We start from the raw sequence: 27,103 nt of genomic DNA on the forward strand, positions 1-27,103 counted from the left end.
AAATGAACGCGCTGTTTTTCCCGGTACCAAAGCCGAAACTAAATAAACAACTTTTCCTAATATGGAATGTCAGATGGTGAATCATACTCCCGGAAGTAGCTTTTCCTCTTTCTCTGCATTAACATAACCTTTGGTGTGCACGAAGAGTACAGACAGGTGCCCGTCGTTCTATTGGTCAAAGAAATGCGAAAGCAGTAGAAAATTCCGGTACATTCGGCATTCTTTTCCTCCCACCCAAATACTACACACGTTTGAATTTCTATCAAGATCTTAATAATTTGCATTCTCAGTCCGCTTGGTCAGTTCATATTCGTGTTTATTATGATCGTTATGCTTATATTATGAGCAAATGTATGAATGTTTATAATAACGTAGTTGCAGTAACTGCTGAAGTATAGTAAATTTTCAAAAATGGTTGTGTTTTAACACATATTAACTTTCTAAGGAATAATATTCGGAATGGCTTATAAAGGAAAAGTAATTGAGTAGTCAAAATAATTTTTTTTTTTTTTTTTTTGGCCAATACATTATGCAGTATGAAGATTGGGAGGTTCTCCCCTTTCTCCACAAAATCTCGAATATTGAAACTGTTACAGTTCACTGCAAAACAAGCAACGGACTTTTTTTTTTGGTCACTTTCCAATCTGGATTGAATAGGACTAAAAGTTCTGCGGTCTACCAACCCAAGCGAAGAATGATTCTGTTCAGGAAATTTAATGCCGTCTGTTGAAAATTAGAATGAAAAACACCCCAGTTATTTAGTTCTTTATTCTCCCAATACCGGCAACTGTTGATTCTGATTGCGTAATATCACGTAGGGAAGAATTACGGCGCACGTATCGCGCAATAACACTTGCAATATTTTGCAGAGATAATTAATTTTGATGTTCTATCCGAGATTTGTTTATGAACACTTAAAAGAGTTTTACTGTGCTTGCTAAGCAGAATATTTTTCAGTTCCATTGGTTTATTTTTATATGATGCGCATATCGAAATGTCAAAAGCATTTATTTAGCGGAAAAATTTAATGAGTGGCTACAGTCTACCCCCCCCTTCTCCTCTTTTTCAAGTTACGCTCGACTGTCCGAATATTCGCCAATTTCCAAGTATGCGGATTAGTTAAGCTTTTACTGTTAAAGGATAACTGCATGAAGCAAATTTCTGTCTTCTGATTTCAGAAATATTCCTCTTTGCTACTTAAATTTCTTTGCTTGCAATATCTGTTAAGGAAAAACTGATATACAATGTAAATTTAGAAAATGTTCAGAATTTAGATTTAAATATCAATATGAGTGGGAAAATAAATTGTATTTATTATTAGGTTCCAAGTGAATGCAATAAATATGCCTTATTATTATTTATTTTCTCTATTTTAAACTGAAATTTCATCATTAAAAATCTTGTAATATAGTTTAGTTCTGCATAGTTTTTTTTTCCTCTTATTGTAAACTAGTTCTGTAAATTGAACTGTTATTTAAAATTTAAAAAAAAATAATTATTATTTTCCATGGTTGAGGTAATGCTTATTCTCTTAATAAATACTGCATTTCTCATATTTTAAATTACAAGTCTAATTTTTAAAGTTATGCAGTTGTGTATAATGTAATTAGACAGGTGCTTATTTTTTTTTCTTAAAATGTGCTTAAAAAGTGCTTATAGGTGCTTATTTTTTCAACTAAAATGTGGCTATGAACCCTGTGGGAGGATCTGTAGTTGTGGCTCCCCAGGAAAATGCTTTATCAAAGGTCAGGAATTCTTTAAAGTGCATAACAAAAGCAAAACCGATGGGAGGTGAACACGCGCATCATTTTCTTTGACCTTTCTTTGATCTGCGCCACCGAGTTTCGAGGAAATGAACAATAGAGAGACCGGCTCCACCTGAAAGGAATTCCTGCCTGTCAATCATGATTAAAGTTTACACGAGAAAGCTATCATTTCATCAACTTTTGGGGATAATTTTATTGGCAAAGCTTTGAATTGCGAGCATTTTATCTCCCTCTTGACCTCAACATCTTGAACTCGAAACACCAAGGCTTCTTCAGACCACTTTAGTCAGTGAACTGTGTGCGTGTCTTGTCTCCCCTGCCAAAATACCACGATGGGACTTAATGTTAGGTGAAAAAAATTGGTCTCCTGGATAAGATCAAGCAACAACCGCGAAACACTAGTCAGTGTCGGTTAGTGGAAATAACCGGATTGGCAAATGACTGTAATTTCGCGCTTGATAAAACAAGAGAATGAGCTGTGAGAAGAATGGACACAATGTGAAGGACAAGGAGGAATTTCCAAAAAACGGAAGTGTGAAGGCAAGGACCCAGATGTTGATGAGGCCCTTAATGAATGGTTTGCCATTGTTACTGGACGATCTGTGTAAGTGGCTCAATGTTAAAATGCAAAACAGAACTCGTTAAAAAGCTAGGCCACGATGACTTTAAAGTTATGGATGGTTGGTTGTCTCAATGGAAATCTAGACATGACATATAAAATTCAAGAAAGAACATGGCGAGAAAGAAAGGGCTGATAGTGCAAATGCTGAAGAATGGAAATCAACAAAACTGCCCAAGCTTCTTGAAAATTTTTCAGCAGATGACATCTACAATGCTGATGAAACTGGGCTGTATTATCATGCTACACCGGATGGCTTGTTAAGTTACAAACATGTTGCACACTCTGGCTCCAAAAAAGCAATGGATCGCGTAACTGTCTTTTGCTGCTCAAACATGTCAGGAGAAACATGTTCAAACTGCTCAAACATGTCAGGACAAGAGGAAGCTGTTGGTTATAGAAAAAAGCATTAAGCCTTGCTGCTTTAAAGGACTTCAAATGGAGAGTTTACCAATTGTGTATCATGCGAACAGAAGTGCGTGGATGACCCCTGAACTTTTTAAAGAATGGCTGAAGGATTGGGACAGAGAGCTACAATGCCTGTCGAGAAAAGTGCTGCTTTTTCTTGACAATTGTGCAGCACATCCTCATTTAGATTGCTTGGTGAACGTCCAACTAGAATTTCTACCTCCCAGGACCACAGCTTTGGTCTAGCCGATGGACATGGGTATTACAGTCAAAAGTCATTAATTCGGACACCCATAATCCAGAATGATCTATAATCCGGACCTCAAAGCTACAAACTTTCTGCGCATGCGTCGTGTTTACGTGTGCGCGTAAGACCTTTATGGCTGCGAATTTGCGTGTACGCATGCGCATAATACGTTTGCGCATGCGCATTTAATGTATAACGGACGGTATAAGCTAAGCTAAAATTATCTAATTCAGTTAATGTTGCGGATTGCGTTGTTCCTTAATCTTCGAATTGGATCCGGCTTATTATTTTTTGCAGACTGTTAGAGCAATTTTATAAAGGTAAGCTTGAACTTTCGATTATGTCAAATAGAATTTCCGATATATATTTACTAATATGTAAAGGATCTACAAAGTGAAAGTATGTGTCGAAGTCCATTAAACAAAAAGTGGAATTGCTGCCAAAAAATGGATAAAGGCATATCCTTTGTTTCTTAACCTTTCCGAAATCTGTTTATCAATTTCAAGCTGCTCTGCGGAGGAGGGACATCGCGGCGCGCAATGAACTGGAAGTTGATCTGTCAGCACTATCCTTATCTTCAGAGCAGATGTTTTTATTTTAATCAGCTTACTAAATGTAATATTTCATCTTGATGTATTCCGTCTCTGATATGATTTATACCAAATTCCTCGTCATTATAAATATCATGAGTACACATCAAATAGTTTTTTGGTTGCAATTTTCTAATTTCGACTATGCGTAATGTATACTTTACGCATGCGCACCTTAAAAGAAATGTTTAATAAAGTAAACAAATAAATATTAAGCTTTTTTTTTTTTGTAAATTTTGATACCCTTTAGATCATAATTGTACTTTATTTCATAAATTACGGTTTCATATTTTTAATTTTGTAATTTCTGCATGCCATCTTACCAGATTTAAACTGATGATCTATAATCCGGAAAAATCGATAATCCGGAATCGCTGAAGTCCTGACGAGTCCGGATTAAAGACTTTTGACTGTATAAAAAAAATTGAAGACCCTTTATCGTGCAAGATTGGTTAATTACATCCTTGAAGCAATTGAAGAAAGTTTGCTGACCTTATCGTCAAAAGCCAGCGTAGTCAGTACAAAGGTCTTACAAGCAGTTACATTTGTGGTCGACAGCTGGCGAAAAGTAAGCAGTGAGACAATTCAGAACTGTTTTTCTCACTGTGGCTTTAAGCACTTTGTTTTGAAGATGGATGTGGACATGCTCATTGAAAGTGAAAATGATGATTTACATGTGGAACTTCAACAGGTACCAAATTGCGAAGAATTTTTATCCATTCCTTCAATGCTACAATGAAAATGAAGATTACGACGCTGCAATCGTTGCTTGAGTTGCAGCAAAACACAGGACAGCATCAGAAGACCAAGAAAGTGATGATGATGATGTCATTAATAAGTTGGTGCAAGTGACAACACGGGATGCGAGGAAATGCATTGAAACTATGTGTCGGTATTTCATGCAGGAGGGAAATAAAGGCAGTCCCATTGCTGCATTAGATGTTTGTGGCGATTTTGTTCGCATGCAATCCGTCAAGAGACCGCGTCAGATCACATTGGATAAGTTCTTCAAATGTTGACTGGAACTTGGTAAGAAATTGTTTTTATTGTGCTTCTCATGTTGAGTATCATGGAGATTGTTTCTTAGAGTTTGTTTCTAAATTAATTTTCTCAATGAAAAAAAAGTTCGACTGTATTTCTTGTTTGTACATGTATGTTCACCATACATCTGTACCGCACCATAAAGTTCATAATTACATTTTAGAACATAATTTACATGTACATTTACATTTTGCTACATATAGCATGTCCTGTCTTAAAACATAGGACATGTTCGTGTAATCGGACCAGCCGGTTATTAGGACTAAAAGGATCGCTTCCCGATGTAATCCGATTAACCGGAATCGACTGTATTACCATAATTTCTTTTCATGCTTTTGTTTTTATTTTTCCATGTTTTTCTCATTTTATTTGAATATTTGCTTCATATCCAAATCTTTTAAGATGAGTCATGTTAATCCTACATCCTCTGTATATTTCATAAGATGTTAATTTTTTGTTCTTTATATGATGCCTATTATTCATATGAACAACTCTTTCAACACTTTAGTCCAAAATTTTGTTGGTAGCTAACATAGTTCTGTCATCTTGTTAGTATAACTAAAGCATTCAGCTTTTCTTTTGTTCTCCAGAGTGCAAGCCATTGCACATTCATGTTTAGTTTCTGTCCCCCCCAAAAAAGTTGTATGTTATCTAAAAATTTACTACTATTATCGCTGCAAATTCTTCTTAGTTTATTTTTTTCCTTTCTTCTTGAATGATTAGCTGTATTAAGGATTCTAGGATTTCACTCTTTCTAGAATTGAAATTACAAACATGAAGTTAATCTACTTGCTTTAATAATCATACTGTTAGAAAATAACTTCCATCAGCTTTTGTCTATCCAACTAAATATGTATATTATGATTCTAAAATAACATTTGATTCAAAAGTAACATCGGATTTCACTTTTATAAAAATTCTTTGTCATTTTTCCTAATGTACTAGCTTTACAATAGTTTTCGGAAGTTTTTATGTTTTCTAATTCAACCACTGATGACTTTTTCTTCGTATCTAGTAATCTTTGATGGTTTAGATGGCCTAGTTTTTAATGTCATAAACATTACTAATTTTAGCTTTTTTGTTTGCATTTTCTTCAACTTCAAATTTATTTCCACTTCTATTAGCCTTACATGAAATGTCTCCATTATCGATCCCTTATTTTTAGAAAAAATTGCTTTTAAATTATGATCAACTGTTTTGAAACTGATAGTAAATTTTAGCTTAAACTCAATCTCGCAGAAAATGTTCTACTCTTAAAATGCTTTTATTTATATCATTTCCCTTTTAATATTACCTACACAAACTGACTTGATGATAGCTTCTTTTAAGCTGTCATTTTTCATCTCTTAACTGATAAATATTTTTTGCTATGTGGTCTGCTATTTAATTTTCAAACTTTTCAATATTATATTTCATTCTCTGCATCATTTTTATTTTGACTGAAAGATGAAGTTTTTTTTTTTTTTTTTTTCTTAGATAATAATAAATATATGACTGATTCATATCCTTTTTTCTTGCTTCCTGTTCTAGCAAGAAAACATTTTATGTTATTACAGTGTTCTCTTAATAAACTTCTGGTTTTCTACAGCCAAATATCTTTCATGTCTAGTTTTCTTTTGCTTTAGAAACAGCTTCTGTTTCTTGTTCCCACCCCATTCATAACTTATGAAAATAGGTCCATCAGAGTAAAACAGCATAATCAGAACCTTAAATGAAGTTGAGTGGAGAAAAGTAGAATTTAATCTGTGTACTTCTTTTTGATCCATGGGCTGAAAAATTCTAATTCATAAATTAATCACTCATGAAAATTGATTGCTTCATCACATTTTAGCACCTAAAAATTATTTAGATGAGTTAATTTTGGAACAGTATGCTAAAATCTGTTGCTGCTACACTGTATATTTATTTGCTGTAAATTAAATTTTATAATTATTTGCCTCCTTGGTTTCAGTATTTTTCAGAATCGTCCTGTCAATGTATTTGTGAGTGTACAATATAACAGTAGTCAACTCTACTATTTGCATATCACATATATGATTGAGCACATGTTGAGTTACACACTTTATATTTAACTGAACATTATCCACTGGCATGAAAAATTCTAATATTGGCAATATAGATTATTGTTTTTTTAAATTACTTGCTTTTTCATGCTTAATAAAATGCTTAGAAATTTTTTTGGGGTATTTATGAGCAAAACAGTTATTTATGAGCTGTAAAGATAGCAAAACAATTTTTTATTAATTTAGAAAATCACCAATGATATGGCGACTTTTTATTGAAATACAGATAACCAAAAAATATTCAAAATAACGCTGTGATGTCTAAAGAATACATTTAGAACCAAATCATAAAGAGTGTTCAGTTAAAATCTTTGAGAAAACATCCAAATCATAATGCTTTAATCGGTTCCCTTTGGGCACTTCAAAGTAATTTTTTCTCTTTCTGGCTTCACTTATAATCATAGTAATTACTGCTGTGAAAAGATGGTTGAGTGTTCTAATTCACTAAAATCTCATAATCCTGTGTGTGTGATGATGACGACAAAGCATGCTACGACTGTAAATGAGGAAGGGTCTTTACAACTTTGAAGGGCCAGTTTTAAAGTTTGGTTTTGGAATTAGTACATCATTGCAAAATGAACTACATTGAAAGGATTAGAGAACAGATTTGTTTATTGTTATATATATAATAGATCTATTATATATATAACAATATTATATATATAATATTGATAATATAAAGTAGCAAGACAGCATGAATTAGATGCATTTTTTAGCATTAGTTTTTAAAAATTCCTCTTATAAAAAATATTGGCAATATATATATATATATATTATATAATAGTCTATTATATCTATTATATAATAAGATATACGTAAATAATAGGATCTGTTATATATATATATACAGCTTAATATATAATAGATCTTTATCTCTGTGTTGTGACGTGTTGCATTTAACACTCTGATCGGCCAGAGTACATCTCCTGGTATTTCATACCTGGATTTGTGTACTTTTGATATATTGCCTTAATTTCTTTGACATATTTTAATATGCACGTATATATACGTTCTTACAGATATCACAAAAATTTTCTCGGCCGTATATATTCGGCCTTGCCGCTTTGAGGGTTAAGGATCCTAAAAAAAAAAAAAATTAACTTTGATTAGCCTCATATATAAATGTTTCGCAGTGTTTAGGGTCTTCATTAACCATTTACAATTAATTTTGTGGTTAAAATTGCAACAAGACCTTTGAAGATATTAGACTGTATATGGGCAAAGACCTGAACATCTAAACAAAACATGTATTGAAATATTATTTTATGTTTTTGATTCACCTTTTGCTGTAATACATGCAGTAGAGCTCTGAAGCATGCTTTTGACAAGATTTTAATTTGTTTGTACTGTTGGGGCATTACAGGTCTTGGCATATAGCAATCGTAAATTCTTAATTCTGCCTGTTTTAATTCCTGTATTTGTTTTACGGAATTTTCTGATCAAGATTATGAGCGTAACTTTCTGCATTTTCCTCTTAAATTTTAAGGAAATCTTTGTTTGTATTTAACATTGAAAACTTAATTTGCAAATTTTATTTTAATTAGGTGTGGATTACGAGGTGGTTACTGTGAGCTTGTGAATATTGATCCCGAAGTGAAGAAAATGCTACTGAAATGTGTGTCTGCACGTCTCTGCAGCAGTGTTTTAGGACAGGTGAATGAGTAGATACTTTTATTGAAGAGTAAATATTCTACTCTTATTTAAAGAGATTTTCAATTTTATATTACATTTCAGGCTGCAATGGATTGTGTTGTGAATCCACCTCAGAAAGGTGAACCCTCATATGAGCTCTATAGGAAGGTTAGTTTTAAACTAAACAGTTGTTTAATGACTTTTGAAAATTCAAATTTTTAAGAAGAAATGTTTAATTTTGAGTGAGTGCTAGACTATTTTATTAAAAAATTATTTCCTTTATAAATTATATCTGATCAGTATATTATGATTATATAAATTTGAATTATGTTTCAAAAACATATAAAGCTCTTTGCTGTAATTCATGTAATTTCATTTAATTATACTGGATAATTATGAATTATTCAAATCATTTTTGTGACTATCAGAAGTGAACTAACTACTTGTATATCATATTATGTAAACACAAGCAGTTTTAGACCGTTATTAATAAAATAATAATAAGCCAAGTATCTTGTTTGTGTGGCTTACATTATCCCAGTCGATTTTCAAACTCTTGTGATGTATTCCTAAGCATTTTGGTTATTAGACATTCAAATTTGATAATGTCATGGAATTTAGTTGTGAAGATATTGTCAAACTCTTGGTTAAATCCAGAAATGTTATAACAGGCGATCACGCTGAAGACAAACTGACTTGCATAACATTCCTAGATTAACTTTTAAGTGGTGGATTTATAAAAGATCATGTTTAATCAGTGAATTATATTGGTTATTGAATTTAAGCAATGCATTTTAGAATTCATAGCAAAATGTTGTAAAATGAATCACAAAATGTTGAATATTGACTGGTAAATATTGTGTATACCGCTAAACGAATCTGTGTTGACTTGATTTAAAATTTAACACTCGCATTGAAAAGATGTATAATTTGATGTATTATTTATTTTTAGTCATTATTTATTTTTCAGTGATGAATAAATTATATGCTATTCGTCACTGAAAGATACTCAATAATTTGTGGCCAACCCTGTGTAATTTAAGTTGTAAGTGCAGAGTGAGTAGTAGCCACTTCAAATGAAAGAAAATATGTTAGAGTTTTGCCCTATAAATGCTGTATATGATTTCCAATAGTGTGAGGAATATCAAGATCATATTTAAAATGATCCTATAATTTGTTTTAGCTTTTTTGTGGGGAGGCCACTGACACAACAGTAAAACAGTTTTGAGCTCTGTGACAATCATCTAAGAATACAAAGTTATTGGGTCCACATTTCAGATGGGATGTTAGTGGACTGGCCAGTGGGCTAAAGAAAAAAGCTTTAAGATTTTAAATCTTTAATGTTGGCTAAATTAGTTTTAAATAAAGCTCTTTCTCCATTTAGATTGGTTTGTTAGATTGATTATTATGATAATGCATGGTGATGCTATCTGTTTATAAATCTTTTTCATTAGTATTTATACTATCAAATTTTAGATAATTTCCAATATCCACTAATTTTTATAAAAATCTGCTGAATTTTTTTTAAATTATATTTTAATAGAAAAGTTTTTTATTGGCTGTTTTAGAATTTTATCAATAGATGCAGCTGCAGTATCACTGGTTGAAAAATGAAAACCTACTGGAAATTTTTGTTAATCTTCTGCTTCATATAAAGATACTTTTTTCTGACACTAGCTGTGCTTGGTATCCAAGACCTCTGCAGTGCTTCTACATGTAAATGCTACTATTATTCATTGTTAATTGATTCTATATTTCCAAAAGAAAAGTGTAAAAGTATGTGTGATTGTATGAGCGTACGGACAAAAGTAAATTAAGAGCTAAAGGTCATTAAATTAAAAGGTTTCTTTGAAGATTTGTTCATACCTATAGAATTGTTATATATGAGGCGCTAATAAGTGATTTTATGAAGTAGACCATTTGTAGAAACTTTTTATCCATTTTTTTTAATGACAATCTCCTGGTATCCTACCTTTCTTTATTATGGTATATCTATTATTATCATATATTTCCTTTGACGTTAGCATCGTATGAACAAAAATCCTATACCAGTTGTCTGTTCCAGTGATATTTATGAAAAATATCAAATAGTTTGTTTTATTAAAACTGAGACGAGTTGGAAAGATGGCCTTGCTTTTGTTGTGATGAACATTTATTAACCCCTTCGCGCTGACTGTCACGTATACGTGCCAGCAACGAACGCACTTACCTACTGGCCGACATGCAGGCGTGCCAGAGGATTGTTCTATTCTCTACCGACTGTCACGTGTTTGTGCCAGTAATTTGGAATGTTTTTCAAACTAATTTCTGCCACAAGATGGCACTGTATATCAATATGGTTTCAGATACATGTAAATTAGACCTTCTACTCGAAATGAGAGAATCATGACTCACATACACGCGTTTTTGATTATATAAACAAACGGGGAAATAAATGTTTCCGAATGGCGTGATTTATGATGTCTCTTTAAATCGCGCTTTATTCGCACGTGGTAATTGTTTACTGTAAGTAGAGAAGTTTTATTTGCTCTAAAACGTTGGGTATTTGGGTTTGCAGTTCAGTTTTTAGAAAATAATTAGATCTTGTTAGACGTGAATTCTTTGTTTTTACCGTTGCGATGTTGAAGCGTTGAAAATGTTTAACAGAGCATGAAATAGCAGAAATGATGCAAAATATTTCAGATATTGATTCTGAAATTCTGATATTCTGATATTGATTCTGTAAGATTAACTGAAAGACATTTTCCAAAACTTTGTTCAGAAGAGACTGATAAGAAAATGAGACGACGATGCTTCGTTTATTCACGTTCCCGGAAAAATCCTCCAAAATGGCAAATGAGTTATTACGAGTGCAAGGAATGTAACATAGGACTGTGTGTAGATCCCTGTTTTCAAATTTTTCATACGAAAAGAGAATTTTAAGTAATATATTTAGTTTTCAGATGTATAATGTTAAAAGTCATAAAATGGTGAGTAATTAAAATAAAATGTGTAAAATATGCATTTAAACAAGAAATAAGGTAATTAAAGTATATATATAAAAATATTTATAATGCATAAGCCGTTTAAATACTCTATAGAGCATTATTAAACAATGCGTTGATACTTCAGAAATTTCATGGATTTAGGCTTAGTAGCAAAAAAGCCCCCGGCCCTGGAGAGACGCTCGCATAAGACACTGCCGGCCTCAGCGATAAGCGCGCGTTTTTGCTACCCGGCTCGAAGGGGTTAAACAAATATATTCAAGCTGCATGAGATTTACAGTAAATATTTTATTTTTTAGTTGAACTGGTATGCTATAAAATGGATTTATGTGTAGTAATAGTTTAAGATCATTGATATTTTAATGTGTGTTGTCCGCCATTGGCAGAAAATTGCAAATTTAATCCAAAGTTCAAAATAGGTACCGAAATTGAATCTTGATTAGCGATTTGTTTCATTAATGGAGCAGCCGACATTGGAGCTCTTAGGGGTTCTGTTACTACTAATGCCACAGGATGACCCTGTAAGTGAACCAAACCTCAACAGTACTGATATAAGGCAATATGATGATGTCTCTAGTAAATGGATGTAAACAGGAAAGCTACTGAATGACTTTTTGATTGCCTCTGCAAGCATTTCTTGCTTGTGTAACATCCACACTTCTAGTGATTTGCTTTTCTTGTTACAGTTATTGCGGAGAAGTTTCTGAAAATTCAAGCAAATATTAAAACTGGCAGATTTTGACATAATTTGTATTGAACATGACCCTTTAAAGTAATGTAGAAAGCAGAATATTTAGAGCTTCATATCTTTTATAATTTGATCACTTCAGTAATCAATTTAGCCTGAAATTGTAATAGTTATACATATTTAGAGAACTGATACAATTTTGAAATTGATCAGTGAATGAGGAAAGATTAAAGCCAGGAAACTAAAAGTTATTGAATCAGTTTACATCCCAGTTACTAGTTTACTAGTCTTTGATGTAATATTTATGCATATAATCATTATAGTGTTTTTCAAATTATGAATAATAAAATGTGATAATGTAGTATTGTAACAAAATAATGCATATGTAATAATGTGCCTTTCAATATTAAATAAAACTCAGCCTCAGGTTGTTTTAATTTTAGGTAAAATATTGTGTAATTTGTCAGTTTGCCTTATGTAGATTATTCAAAATGTGTGTAGAGCCTTTTATTTAAAATTAGTGCAAATTGTTGAACTTTATCTGATTTTAAAGGTTGATTGATACTGTTTCATTTGCTCTTTCATGCGAGTACAAGATAATTAAATTTGTAGTTTTTGTATTGTGAATTTTCCCTTTTTAGGAGAAGACTGCAGTATTGGAATCTCTTAAAGAAAGAGCAGCTTTAGTGGCCAAAACATTTAATAGTATGAAAGGTATAAAATGTAATGAAGTGGCTGGAGCCATGTATGCTTTCCCTCGAATCACCCTTCCTAAAAAAGCAATTGAAAAGGCAAACGTAAGTTTAGAATTTTTTTTTTTTTCCCTTCTTAATGCATCAATTTAGCATACAGAAAACACTTTTCAGAACTGAGTTTTATGTGTATAATTTCATTAAAAGGATTTGTTTATAAAATTCAGGTAAGCTATTTCTTCCTTATCTAAATTAAGAATTTGATAAATTTTCAGAAGACATCCTGAGGAGTGAAAGGTTTTTTACAAGAATAATTTATGTGGAAGTAGTGCGGGGTATTATAAAAACTTCTGCTATAAATTCTAAAACAGTAATCTAATTTTGTTCATTGTTTAATCAGCTTCTTAAAGCAAGTATTTTAATGCAATGTCCTGCACTGCATGGGATTTGGAGAAAGAGTTCATCATAAGATCTCTAGCATCCACGTTCTGGTCTGTGGCCAAGTTTTTAAATACTCTTTAAATGCTAACTCCATTTAGTCACATCCCTGTTAAATCTTCAGTTATGTTCTTTATGTGGATTTTTGTTGCTTTGAGCTGCTAAAAAGTTATGAGAAGGTGTTAATTTATGGCATTAGAATAATGTTTTACAAATATCTCAATATCACAACCAAAATTTTGTAGCACATGTATATGTAATTGCTGGAGGGAAAGAACAAAAAAGGGGTGATTCTAGAAGACCACAATCTAAAAACAAAATAATGTACATAGCAGTTTGAAATTAAGTCATGGTCACTATCGTACTCTTTAATGCAGTAAAGGTATATAGACAGCTTTATATTTGCTGGCTTTCAGTATAGTCTCCAGCATTATCTACGAACTTTTTCTACTGGTGAAGTAATTTTATAATGCAATCAGCAGTCAGAGATTTGTTGCTATCATGCATGGAGCAAGGGGGTGCATGCATTATGCTTGGAAGCATGTTCCCATTCTCATCTTGTGAACAGTTTGCAAACAATACTAACTGCATGAGAATGGGCATTTTCATGGAGGCCAACTGTTAGAGTAGTCAGGAAGTGATCATTTGTTATTTCACAAGACATGTATGCTGTATTTAGTTTACCGATTGTGATCCAAAAGACCACACTTTTCCAGTACTTCATAACAGTAAGCATAATTTATCTACAGCAATGGTTCTCAACTTGGGGGGGGGGATTCAGTCAGCCTCTTATTTACCTCTAAGTATTTAGTTTTAGTTTGTGAATATAAAAAATTACTTTTATTCAAGTTTTGTTATTTATCAATATTTTATATACCTTTTCTCATTTAATTTATAAAACACATTATTAATAATCTAAACTTTAATAAATGTGTTACGCATTAGTACATAGATAAATGATTTTAGTGCTATTATTTGTGAAATTTTATTTTTCTGTGTAATGTAATGCGAAACGAGACAAGCTATGCTCGAAAAGTAAGAATACAGGGTTAAGTCCATTTAGCATTATGAGTAAATGGGTATCTCGGTAATGTGGCGAGATATCACCATGCTGGTGATTAATTTTATTCACGAAATTTGGCGAGAAATTGCCCAAAGTCGCCAAATTTGGCAACCATATGGCGATATTTTGGTCTGATCTCTTTATCGCCATAATAGGTATTGTAATTGATCACTATATTAGCTGTAACCAAAATTCAGCCCTCATATTGCCTTCCATTAATTTAAAAAAGAAAGTGCTAGAAATATCTCGCTGGGTGAAAACTATATAAAGCTGGAGAGAGCATCTGTTCTCAGTTGTACTTGTTGCTGTTAACTGTTGTAGCTTGTTAGTGTTTAACACAACACTTTGCTTTGCATTGTGTTGTGTTGAACATTCACAGTAGTTTGTAAGTGTAACTATTGATTGTACTCTGTGATACTTCCAGATCTCAAGTGTTTCTTTTGATAAAATAAATTTCATCAAGCTATCATCAGATTTGTGTGCATTCAGTCTATAACAAACCCATATGCACACAACAAATGTATATGTATTTTTCAAGTTTTGAGAAGGGGGTGATCACCTGGTAGTGGTGGCCCTTTCTTATTACACTTCATTTGAATTGCACATGACCAAGTCCATCCTGCTTCAAAAGTAAGGATGTACTCACAACCTTCCTAATCATACTATTCCAAATAGATTGCAATAATTTAGATATTTACATCAGCAACTGAGGAATCTGCATATCATATTTCTACCTTTAATTCCTTCCTTGGAAAGATCTGCAGCCACGTCAGAATAGTCTTTCAGTGACAAGTTTGTATAACCACGCCTTTTTATGTGTTAAGAGTAGTCATATGACTGAGACAGGTTTCACAGGTTAACGCATGAGCAATTCATTAGGATTATCAGGTGACAAGTCTTATGCAGCTATTTCTTTTCTGTCTGAAGTAACAAGTTATTCAGGTGATCACTCGTGTTTTCAGATCCCCCTTGAATGCAATCTTCTTCATTTTTAATATACTGTATAGGAATGCTTTAGCTCTACAGGCCCTGGTAGTGTAGCATCTTACAATTTTAAAGCCAAGAATGCTACTCAAACTTTAAAAATAAGTTTTTGCACTGAATTTTTACATTTTAACATTAACGTATATGTGCAGCAAGTGATAGAACAATGACCATTACACTATAGGGATAGTAAAGTTCTATTTTATAAATGCCAAAAATGTTAAGGTTGTGTACATCATTTCCCCTGAATCACTATTAAACTTCCAACAATTGTAATGTTATCAATTAACTTTATGTAATAAATTTTTTCTCCACTTACCAAAAATTGCCTGCTGACCTACATCAGTGCATTATGCATAGAAAATAACTCCCACCAACCTATGAACATTGGTAAGGGAGGTGTTGCATCACTTAGGTAAGTAAATTACCTCAGTTAATACTTTGTTTGATAAAGAGTAGCAACGCCCTCAGTTTATTGCGAGACTATGATTACAACAGTAGCTTAAAGACTTTAAAAATAGAAATGAGTTTGTAATGAAGCAGTTTGTTGCAAAAAATTCAAATAAAATGTTTATGCCTTTAAAGAAACTTGTTTTCTATCAGTTTCAAGTGAGCTCTCATTTACCTGATTTAATGAGTATCTTTAGTCTAAGGTAACCGACAGGAGGTGATGTTTCCAGTCGAAAAATTGAGTTTCCTGTGAATAAGCATGAATTAGGGTCCCAACACATTTTTGCTATTTCTGGAATGTCTGTCTATCTGTGCATACGTGTGTGATGATTTTTTCGTACGCAGTAATGCTTTTATGAAACTTCTAAAATTACCTGTATTTAAGCTTTCTACATTTATCTAAAGATTTGATTAGATTTGGGGTAAAACTGGACAACCGAAGATGGTGCTTTACTTAAAGCCTATAAAAGTATGGTTAGTTTCAGCCCAAAGACAGCTCCACGAAAGGGAAAGAAGGACATTCACTATTTTTACCTCTATAGGTAAGGGAGATAATATGGAGGTTTAATGGAAGTTTCTTGCCACTGCAAATATTGTCTGCACAAACAGTTTGCATTAGCATGTTTAATCAAATTTTGTTAAACTATTTTTTGGCATCTAAGGGAGAGACTTGCTATAGAACATTATGTTATGAAATTTGTATAAAGATATCGTTATCATTAAATACAAGGTATCTGAAATGTAACAATCGGGCTACCAGATTAGAACCATCATTTACGCCCAGTTTCTGTTGCAGAAAGAACAGCTACAGAATGTCACCAAATTGTGTATAGCTTTAAACACTAATGTTGTATCATATGACACTATGAAGATTTGGTACCAAAAGTTAAAAAACAATAGCTATAACATTCAAGAAGCAGAGTGCTCTGGCCGGCCCATTGATGTTGATGAGGCCCACCTGAAAGAACTTGTGGAAGAAGACCAGAATGCAATCAGCTTTTCAAATTTGACTCGAGAGCTTGCTAAGGAGTTGGACGTTAGTGTCATGTCCATTAGTCTCTCTATGCATTGCATAAATTTGACGTACAGGTTCAGTCACTGGATGCCGCGTGCGCTGACTCCAACAGAAAAGGACAGATGTGTTCGGCCCGGCACTAATCTGCTTGAATGTCAATGCAAGGACAAAATTCTGGACTGGATCGTCACTTGTGATGAAAAGTGGATTTACTTCAATGACACAGGCGGAAAGGGAGTTTGGTCTGCGCCTGGTGAGCCCGTCGGCAGCGTTGCAAAGTACAATTTGATTAACAAAAAGATCATGCTTTGTATCTGGTGAGATTGCTCTGGTATTATCCACATAAGGTAATGCAGTAATAATTCAGTAATGCATGTGCATTTTCCTTTTAATCATGTTTGAAGATGTATACAGATCTGATATGTAGCTATTTGATAGATAGGTGAATGTATTAAATTTTTGCTCTAATATTAATATAATAATAATGCTCTAATATAATAATTCTTTATATTTTCTAAGAACTTTAATCAGCTTATGAGCAGAATTTACGCTATTTCAAAAGCATTATTGAAAGATGTGTGGTTCAAGATTGTTCACAATATCTGTTGTTGAACTGTTGAAGCCAGTATCATATGTAAAACAAATTTAAGCTCTGGAAAACAGATTGTGCTTGTATTTTAAACTTGTTTCTGTTACCAACTAGTAAGATAAGAAATTGTAACTTTTATGAAATAAAATTCTCTTTCTCACTATGTAGAGAAAGAGCATGTGTGTGCATGGATTTTCCCTGTTTGGAAAGATCTTCATTTGCTAAATCAAGTTAATCTGTACAATATCATTAACTATCTGATAATTTTGTTTTGAAATTTTGTGTATGAGAAATTTAAAAGAAATCGGAAACGGCCCCAGATATCTATTTGGCGTAAATATTTTTAATTCTTTGGTAAGGTAAATTATTTTAAAATTCATTTCCATCAAAATAGGAATTGAAATCAAGGAAAGGAAATGGTTAATTCCATTTTTAATGACTGTCATGTAAGAGTGTGTGACTTTTCACCTTTCATCTACTACCACCAAAAGAAAATTTAAATGCCTCCATTTAGCCATGCCAATTACACTACCATGCAAAAAAAAAAAAAAAAAAAAAAAAAAAATCTCCATAATGAATTCCAATTAAACATCACTTTTAACATCATTTTCATTTTTACCATTGGCAGGCACTTGCCTATAATGGCATTGGCCACTATTAACCTTTTCGCGACGGCGCACCTTTGTTTAAAACACTCGTGCGGGGCGGAAGAGAATCGAAGGCAGTCACCGTACAGGACGGAGGTTTTGCATCGTTAAGCCTAATTTTATAACAAAAATCAGAAAAACAAAAGTTTCGCTTCTAGCATCGTAATTTTTGGTATCATTTTAGATTATTACTTGAGCTCTTATATATGTTAAAATTAGCCCTTAAAACATTTATTTCTTTATTTTACATGGAAATATACTTAAAAAATTGCTTATCTTCCATAATACTTTTCGGAAGAGCTATTCAAATTATTCTAAAGTTTTAATTGATAAAATCCATCAATAAAGTTTAAAATTATTAAAAAGAACACAATAAAGACTATTTAGAGTAAGAAGTAACAAAATTTAAAATGAAAACGAGCATGGTAAATTTCGAAGCACAGAGAAGTATCACCTTGTAACTCTTAGAAAAAGTATCACTTTTTAACTCCTTAGAAAATGAATCAGTACTCTCATTTGCGTTAGTAAATGGTTCACTAACCATACTAGGGTATTCTTCCTCTGATAAATAGCGCCTCCTTCCCGTCATAATAGACTGGAGGTGAAGCTTTCCTAAATAAAAAAAGAAGGAACGGAAATATATCTGAAGGCAATGCAAAACGTAAAAAAACTCCGCACAGTAACCCTAAAAGACCGTACAAAGTAGAGGAAAAAAATAGAATAAAAAAGGAATTGGATATAAATCAGATACGAGAATGTTTTCATTAGCACGCAGCGATTTAAAGAGCCGAGCTGCGTTTGTTTACATTACGATTTCCCCCCTCCCCAGCCACAGCTGACAAGCAAAATACCAAAAACAGCCAGAATATAAACAATCTGAAGGTCAGAATACTAAAACTACGTTCAGTTTAAATATAATGGACACAGAGTGCCATCTAGTGGCTATTAAAAATTGTTTCAGCTTAAAATGCATATCTGCACTGCCCGTTCACTTGGCCAGTTCTCCAGGAGTGCACGGGTGAACCGCCCGGGCCTCACATGCGTTCGTACGAAATGCATATATGATTCGCCCGTTGCGAAGAGGTTAAGTGGCCGGAAGTGGTGACCATTTTATTGTGGAGGCGCCTAATAGGCGCCCACCACTATCTCCTATGAAGGGACAGACAATTTTACATCCATGCCTTCTTCGGGATTCGAATCTGGGCGCTTTGGTATCACAGTCAGGCTTCTCTAACCACTATACTGTCTGTGTGACACTTTTAACATCTAAAGTGGGCTTGGTAGACCAAAATCGATAAAATTATTGATTTTCCAATGTTTTGCTAAAACTATTATTCCCTTAGTATTATTATTCCCTTAGTATACTGAGAAGAAATTTTCAAACAATCTCACAATGATAAGTAATGTAAAAATGCTTTTAAAAATTGTGACAACCCTTCAGATTCCACACCCTCAAGTGTTTATATCCTTTTACTTCTTAATGTCAGTTGTTTATTAAAATTCAGTGCAAAAGCAGAGAAACATAGTTAGATGCGACTATTTATTCTCCTAACAAAACAGCAGTCTCTGTTTATATGTAAAACTGAATGCAGATTTTTTTTCCTTTTCATTTTCATGCAGAAAATATTTCTGTGCATATTGCAAGTCAATTTTGTTTGTTTCTTCAGAAATAGAAGTTTGTGACAGACATAAACAGTAAGAGTTGCCTTAATGAAAGTGATCAAGTTCCAGACCATAGATAGCATTACTAAAAATAGTTCTGGAAGAAACATTAAACTCTTTAACTAATTAAAAAACTTCTGAATCAATTACAAATTTAATTTATGCACGAGAATAAATGGCTAAAAGAAGAGAAGTCATGTATGCTGCTAGGCAGTTTTAAATAAATAGTTTTATGTCTGTTCAAACTGTCAAATTTGGCTTTTTGAAAAAATGATTAAAATGACAAATTATTATTTTTAATATTATAAATGTTTCAGAAAATGTAGTTAATTCCTATATTAAAATTTTTTGTTTGAACTTGTTTTACAAAACAAAAACAGGTAACGAAAAATTCTGCTTGCATTTAATGATTTTTCTTACAATATTTCAGATCAGATACAGTTTCAAATAAATACTGATGTTTGTTTGTATTCACCAACTGAATACTAATAGGTTTTATTTTAGGTATATGTGTATTGAAATTCTGTAAGAAAAATATTGCTGTGGGCATATGGGTTTGTAGTCAATTGAATATCCGCAGGTCCAGGTTGATAAAATTTATTTTATCAATCTACCATCAACATTTCAGAAGTTCTGGAACTTTCTGCAGAAATACTTGTATAAGTCTTCACAGTATTACAAAGTACAGTCAGTAGTTACACTACTAAGAACATTAAACACAATGCAATGCAAAGCACGTCTAAAGAGGAAGCTAACCAGGAGATACCTCAATACTTCTCGAAATTACTGAATGACATACGAGACTGTGTACAGTTACAGTTGCATCTGAAGTAAATTACAATTATTCAATTACAGTACCTATAAAGGTGATACAAGGACTGGACCAAAATGTCGCCAAGTTTGCCGTTATCTCGCCAAATTAGCAAAATAGCCATTTACTCAGTGTTAAATAGACCTGCCCCAATATTCTTATTTTTCTGGCAGAGCATCCTCTGTCTAGATTCTCATGTTATATTATACATGTACAAAATTAGTAACAGTATATAAGAAATTTGAAATGATTTAATGATAATTTAGACAGTTTACATTTTTTAAATTGCATTGCCTCAGTTCGCTTTGTTTTTGATAAATAATTTTTACTTAAAGTCCTAAACTTACACAGATGTAGGCTAAACTATTAATATTTTTACTGCTTGTTCTGTTATTATATACTTAATAGAAACAAGGATGAATTTTGCAAAATGTTGAGAAGGTAAATTAATGAAAGTGAAAATGTTATTGACATCAGATTCTTTCAAACGTTTTACAAATAATTTCTCAGAAACTGATACATAAACTTCAGAATCCGTTTTTAAAGTTATTAAGGACATTCTAATAAATACAAAAAAAAAAAAAAAAAAAAAAAAAAAAAAAAAAATTGAGTAACATCATTGGAAATTGTAGGAAAGAAAGATATTTTAACTTTTGAAGGTTTCTTCAATGAATTTTAATTAACCAACAAACAATTTACCAACAATTTTTCTTTTCAGCTTCAGATCATATTATGTTACAAAATCATTTAATAATATTCATAAAAAATAGGCAAAAGTTCTTAAATAGAAGAAATCATTCAAAGGGTACCAAGTATATACTAAGTTTTCTGTCAGTAGGCATCAGTGCAGTATAGGCACTTAAAATGTTAGTGAACTGAAAATTCTTTAGAGTGCATTTGATGGTACAGAAAGGATTTCTTCCACTCCTTTTGAAAAAAAAAAGGGGGGGAATCTATTCTCAGAATGTGCTAACTGTTCAGTTAGTGTGGTGAGGCTATGCCAGTGAGACAATTTGGTGAAGTTCTTATGTCCCCACTCATTTTTTCCTATCATATCAATAAGCCTCAATTAGACATTTTGTAACTAGAAACTGTAGTGGTGAATTAACTTAGAATGTTGTTAATTGATATTGGCAAAGTATAAAAATGTTGTCTTTATTGGATGATTGTTTTGTTTTAATGTGTTTAGAAATATCACTGTTTTATTTTTTAAATAAATATAAATTTTGTAGCTTAAGTACAGTAATTAAAGACCTAAAATTTTCAGTGGACAATATTCTTATTATATCTGTTGATCTTTCTAGTCTCTGGGCCAGGCTCCTGACTTTTTTTATGCCATGCAGCTTCTTGAAAATACAGGTATCTGTGTTGTACCAGGAAGTGGTTTTGGACAAGTACCTGGAACACATCATTTCAGGTAATATCCTTATTCTTGTATTGTATACGATGTTTCTTAATACTCCTTATTACAGCTAATGGTTCATTATCTGCAACAAATGTTGCAGAAAAGAGTGCAGTGCACACTTTATAAATACTTGATATTGTCTTGGTAAGTCAATATTGAATTCAAATTCCTGCCTCACATATCCCAGCATGCCATGATTGATCTCAGTGATTGCATTATCCTTTCTCACAATTGTGCTAGATCATAGCAAAGGAGGCATGAAACATATATCTTTGTGCTCGCATGAGAAAACAATCGCATGAGGATATGTGAAGTATGTCAAGGGTATGGAAGAAACATATCCAATCTAATGACCAGGAAGTTCAGGATTGAACCTAAGCATGGAGCCATATCATGCTGAAAAATGGAAATCCTCCCTGTTTTCCTATAGTTGTGGCATTAGCCATCATTTCAAAATGTCTAGGTTGAAAAAAAAAAAAAAAAAAAAAAAAAAAAAGAGGCCCATAGTAGTTAAATATGTTAACTACATTGTAGAACAAATGTAAACTTGGGAAGGTTTTGTATGTACACAGAATTGGAAAAAAATGGGAGACTTCTATTTCTATCGTTCTACTCTGTCAATTGCCAAAATTCAGCTTCCCCCCCTCATGTCTCAAAAGCACGACTTAGGATGCATATTAGACTAGTATACAGCATTGTTCGAACATAGACACAAAATTGGTCTTTTCCTGAAATAATATGGCAATTTTTTCCTGTATTCTGTATTCTATGACCCAAATTATGCCTAGAAATTAAATTTTATAAAATTTGCTGAGAGACGTGGCGAGTAATTCATGACTATAGTTTGGCATAGTTTTTTCCCTTTCTGCCAAGAGAATTCACTTTCAGTTTATGTTAACCTTTCTGCTTTTCCTTTCCTTTTTAACGTAAGGGGAGGAGAAATCTTGTTTCTTTTTCGGAAATATTTTTATTTTATATTATATAGTTGTTTGTTATTTTTACATTTTTTTATTTGAGTTGCATGGTTAAATTTTAGTTCTTCAAATAGTCTTTTTATTTATTTATTCCATTATGTACTTTAAGCATGTTTATTCATATACAGGGTTCGTAGCGGTCCTTACAAGTGCTTATAAGTCCTTATATTTGAAAATAAAATATAAAGGTCCTTATAGGTGCTTACTTTTTCTTTAAAACCCTTATTTTTTGTTTTTAGTGCTTATTTCTTGCTTTTAGTGCTTTTTTTTTAATCCTTTGTTTTTAATGAACGTGCATTTTTTCCCCGTACCAAAGCTGAAACTAAGTAAACAACTTTTCTTCCTTATATGCAACGTCAGATGGTGAATCATACTCTCGAAAATTGCTTTTCCCCCCTTCCTCTGCGTTACCTATGGTGCAGGCGAGAGTACAGACAGGTGCATGTCGTTCTATTGGCCAAAGAATTGCGAAGACGTAGAAAATTCCGGTACATTCGGTATTCTTTTCCTCTCAACCAAATACTGCACACGTTTGAATTTCTATCAAGATTTTAATAATTTGCATTCTCGTTCCACGTCGTCAGTTCATATTCATGTTTATTATGATCGTTATGCTTATATTATGAGCATATGTATGAATATTTATAATAATATAGTTGCAGTAACTGCTGAAGTTATAGATAAACTTCCAAAAATGGGTGTGTTTTTACACAGATTAGCTTTCTAAGAAATAATATTCGGAATGGCTTAAATAAAAGGAAAGTAATCGAATAATCAAAATAATTTCATTTTCTTTGCCAATACATTATACAGTACGGAGGTTGGGGGTTTCTCCGCAAAATCTCTAATATTGAAGCAGCGGACTTTTTTTTTTTTTTTTTGTTACTGTCCAATCTGGATTGAATAGGGCTAAAAGTTTTTGCGGTCTACCCAACCCAAGCGAAGATTGAGTCTATTCCGGAAATTTAATACAGTCTGTTGAAAATTAGAATCAGAAACACCCCAGATTAGTAAGTCTTTCTTTTCCTTTATTTAGTTCTTTTTTTCTCCGAATACCATACCGGCAGGTGTTGATTCTGATTGCGTAATATCACCTATGGAAGAATTACGCCGCACGTATTGTGTAATAACGTTTGCGGTATTTTGCATTCATAATTAATTTTGATGTTCAGTCTGAGATTTGTTTATGAACACTTAAAAGAGTTTTGTTGTGCTTTCTAAGCAGAATATTTCTCAGTTCCGTTGGTTTTTATACGATGCACATATCGAAATGTCAAAATCATTTATTTAGCCTAAATTTAAATCTAAAGAACGGCTACAATCTCCCCCACTCCTCTTTTTCCAGTTACTATCCGGAATATTCGGGAATTTCCGAGTATGTGGGTTAGTTAAGCTTTTACTGTTAAAGGATGACTGCATGAAGCAATTTCCCATCTTCTGATTTCAGAAATGTGCCTTTTTTTTTACTTAAATTACTTTGTTTGGGATATATGTTAAGGGAAAACTGTTATGCAATGAAAATTTAGAAAATGTTCAGAATTTTGATTTAAGTTAAATTATTTAAATATTAATATGAGTGGAAAAATAAATTGTATTTATTATTAGGTGCCAAATGAATACAATTAATATAGCTTATTATTATTTATTTTCTCTATTTTTAACTGAAATATCATCATTAAATTTTGTAATATAGTTTAGTTCTGCATGGTTTTTTTTTTTCTCTTATTGTAAACTAATTCTGTAAATTGAACTGTCATTTAAAATTAAAAAAAAAAGTTAATTGTTTTCCATTGTTGAGGTAATGCTCATTCTCTTAATAAATATTGCATTGCTCATATTTTAAATTACAAGTCTAATTTCTCTTTTAAGGTTATGCAGTTGCGTATAATGTAATTAGACAGGTACTTATTTTTTCCTTAAAATGTGCTTGAAAAGTGCTTATAGGTGCTTATTTTTTTAACTAAAATGTGGCTATGAACCCTGATATAGATGTTCTTTTTTATAAGTTTGATTTTATTGATTTGAAAGCATTTCTTTCGAAAGAATACTTTGCGATCATAATTCATCATGATGCTTTTGAAAACTGCATTTTGCATTAAAAGAGGAAAATGCCATAAAGCATGGATAACACGTCTTTAAATGGGACATTCGGAAAATATATACAAATGAAAAAGATGTGTAATCTGTAATATAATTTAGAATGATATGCATGCAAAAAATTTTCCAGTTTTATCACTGTGCTGTTGTTTTACAATTTTCTCGTCCTATACACAATTTGTTAAAATATTATCCATATTTCTGAATAAGTTCAAATTTTCAGTTTTTAAATTGCAAGAATCAAATAGACTAACATAATATTAAATTTTATGCAAAATAAATAAGTAAAAAATATTTTATCTCCTTAATTTAATGCCTTGAATTTTTCTTCTTAATGGCTTATGGCTTCAAGAAAATCGTAATGATTTTGAGGCATTTTACAGATGTATATCTGCAATCATTCTCCCTTTTCTATTTGCTAATACTTACTTTTGAAATACTCATAATATACTCACATTTGAAACAGTTTTTTTTTTTTTTTCTTTTTTTTTTTTCTGTGACATTCTAATGCATAGAGATATTTCTTTTTCATTAGTATTTGGTAAAAGTAAAATAGTAAGGCAGTTTTGTCCATGATGCTTGGATTAGAAGCAAACTGTATTTTTAATAGTGGGTGAATCAAGTCAGTTGTATAGCTGTCTTTCTGTAAAGTGTGGTATTCAAACCAGTTTGAGTGTGGAGATCTGTTTTAAATTTGGGATATTTTAAGGTTGTTAAATGTAAAGTTTTGTTTAGATAAAAATAAATAAGTATTTAAAAGGGAGATTTTTGTGTGAAACAGAAACTACTTCTGGATAACAGTTCTCCTTTAGCATCTAAAGGCCTCCAAAGATAGTTCAAACATTAGTTACCCAAACAAAATGAGAAAAACATCTAAATTTCAGACCCTTTTAATGATGTCTTTTTTAATGTAGCATCAAAACTTCCCTTCCCTTGGGCCGATTCTGACTTTATTGATTGGAGTTTATTATATAAATAATACCGTTATATGATATACAACGAGAAAGTTTTTGAGAGGTAAGGGGGTCATAGGTTCTAACGGGAGAGGTTACAGGTACCTGTAAAATTACTCATTCAGAGTTGTGTGAAAGAGAAAAGACTGGGAACCACTGCTGAAGAGCAGTGTAATACTGGGTGCCCATAATTTAATCCCATATAAAAAAATTAAATTGAAAAGTAATTTTATGAAGTAACCAGAAATAATTTATATTGATATAATCTTTAGCCTAGGAATTTCATTTGTTCCAATTTTTGTAAATGGTTACTGACAAATTGGTGTTATGCAGTAAAAAAGCAACATGCTTTCTCTGGTTAAAAGGCATGAAATCTCCAAAAACAGTTCAGAGGTGGCTCTGGCATGAATTTAATAAACTTCCACCGATGGAACAATCAGTTGAATTGAATAAAGAAGGAAAAGGTAGGCCAAGCATCAGTGGTGAAAATATTTCTGCCATTTGAGATGTGTTTGTGTGCGTTCCCAACCAAACCAGCTTGCAAACAAGAATTCCTAGATTGACCATTCACAAAGTTGTTCATAAACAATTAAAACTGACTGTGTATAAATTGCAGATTTGAGAACAGATCAAACCTAATGATTGAGTCATTCATAAGGAATTTTCTGTAGACAGTCTTGACAGTATCAGTAATAATGATTAATTTCTTCAGAAAATCGTATTTGGTGATGAAGCAACATTTTATGTTTCATGAGAGGTTATTTGACATAACTGCAAGATTTGGTGGTCAGAAAACCTGCATTGTGTGAGAGAAATTAAGCAGGGTTACCATAAAGTTATCGCCTGGTGCCCGTTAACGCATAACAAAGTGATTTGTTTCTTCTTTTTCTCATTGCCATCAATTAATTCAAATATTTACTTCGATATGCTGAAATTGTTTGCTGTACTGCAATTTGAAGAAATGCAGCCAAACACTTTTTTTTTTAACAGGATGGGTCCCCCCGTCATTGGGCTTGACATGTGCTTGATTCCCTGAATAAAACATTCCCAGATTATTGGATTGGTAGAGCTGGACAAATTTTATGACCACCCTTTTCTCTTTTACGCCACTCGACTTCTTTGTGGGGATGCATGAAGAAGAGAGTTTATGCTGCAGATATTCACAGCATCGAAGAATTAAAAAATTGAGTTATCTGCGACTCGACAAATATTTAACGACATCTGGGAAGAAATCGAGAACAAACTTGATAGTGTCTGAGCAACTAACGGTGCTACTGTTGAAGTA

General features: G+C 32.4%; 1 protein-coding gene across 1 annotated transcript in view; it reads left to right on the forward strand.

The window, feature by feature from the left end:
• The window catches only part of LOC118202567 (alanine aminotransferase 1-like), a 68,470-nt gene that overhangs the window by 25,452 nt on the left and 15,915 nt on the right, over positions 1 to 27,103 (forward strand). The window contains exons 9-12 of the mRNA XM_085826553.1: positions 8,279 to 8,387; positions 8,469 to 8,534; positions 12,680 to 12,835; positions 21,694 to 21,806. Coding sequence (XP_085682679.1) covers positions 8,279 to 8,387; positions 8,469 to 8,534; positions 12,680 to 12,835; positions 21,694 to 21,806 — 444 coding nt within the window. The remainder of the gene's footprint in view (positions 1 to 8,278; positions 8,388 to 8,468; positions 8,535 to 12,679; positions 12,836 to 21,693; positions 21,807 to 27,103) is intronic.

Source organism: Stegodyphus dumicola, chromosome 1 (genome assembly GCF_044657685.1).
Source record: "Stegodyphus dumicola isolate Sdum_Otavi_A_Nest chromosome 1, ASM4465768v1".
NCBI classification, from domain to species: Eukaryota; Metazoa; Arthropoda; class Arachnida; order Araneae; family Eresidae; genus Stegodyphus; species Stegodyphus dumicola.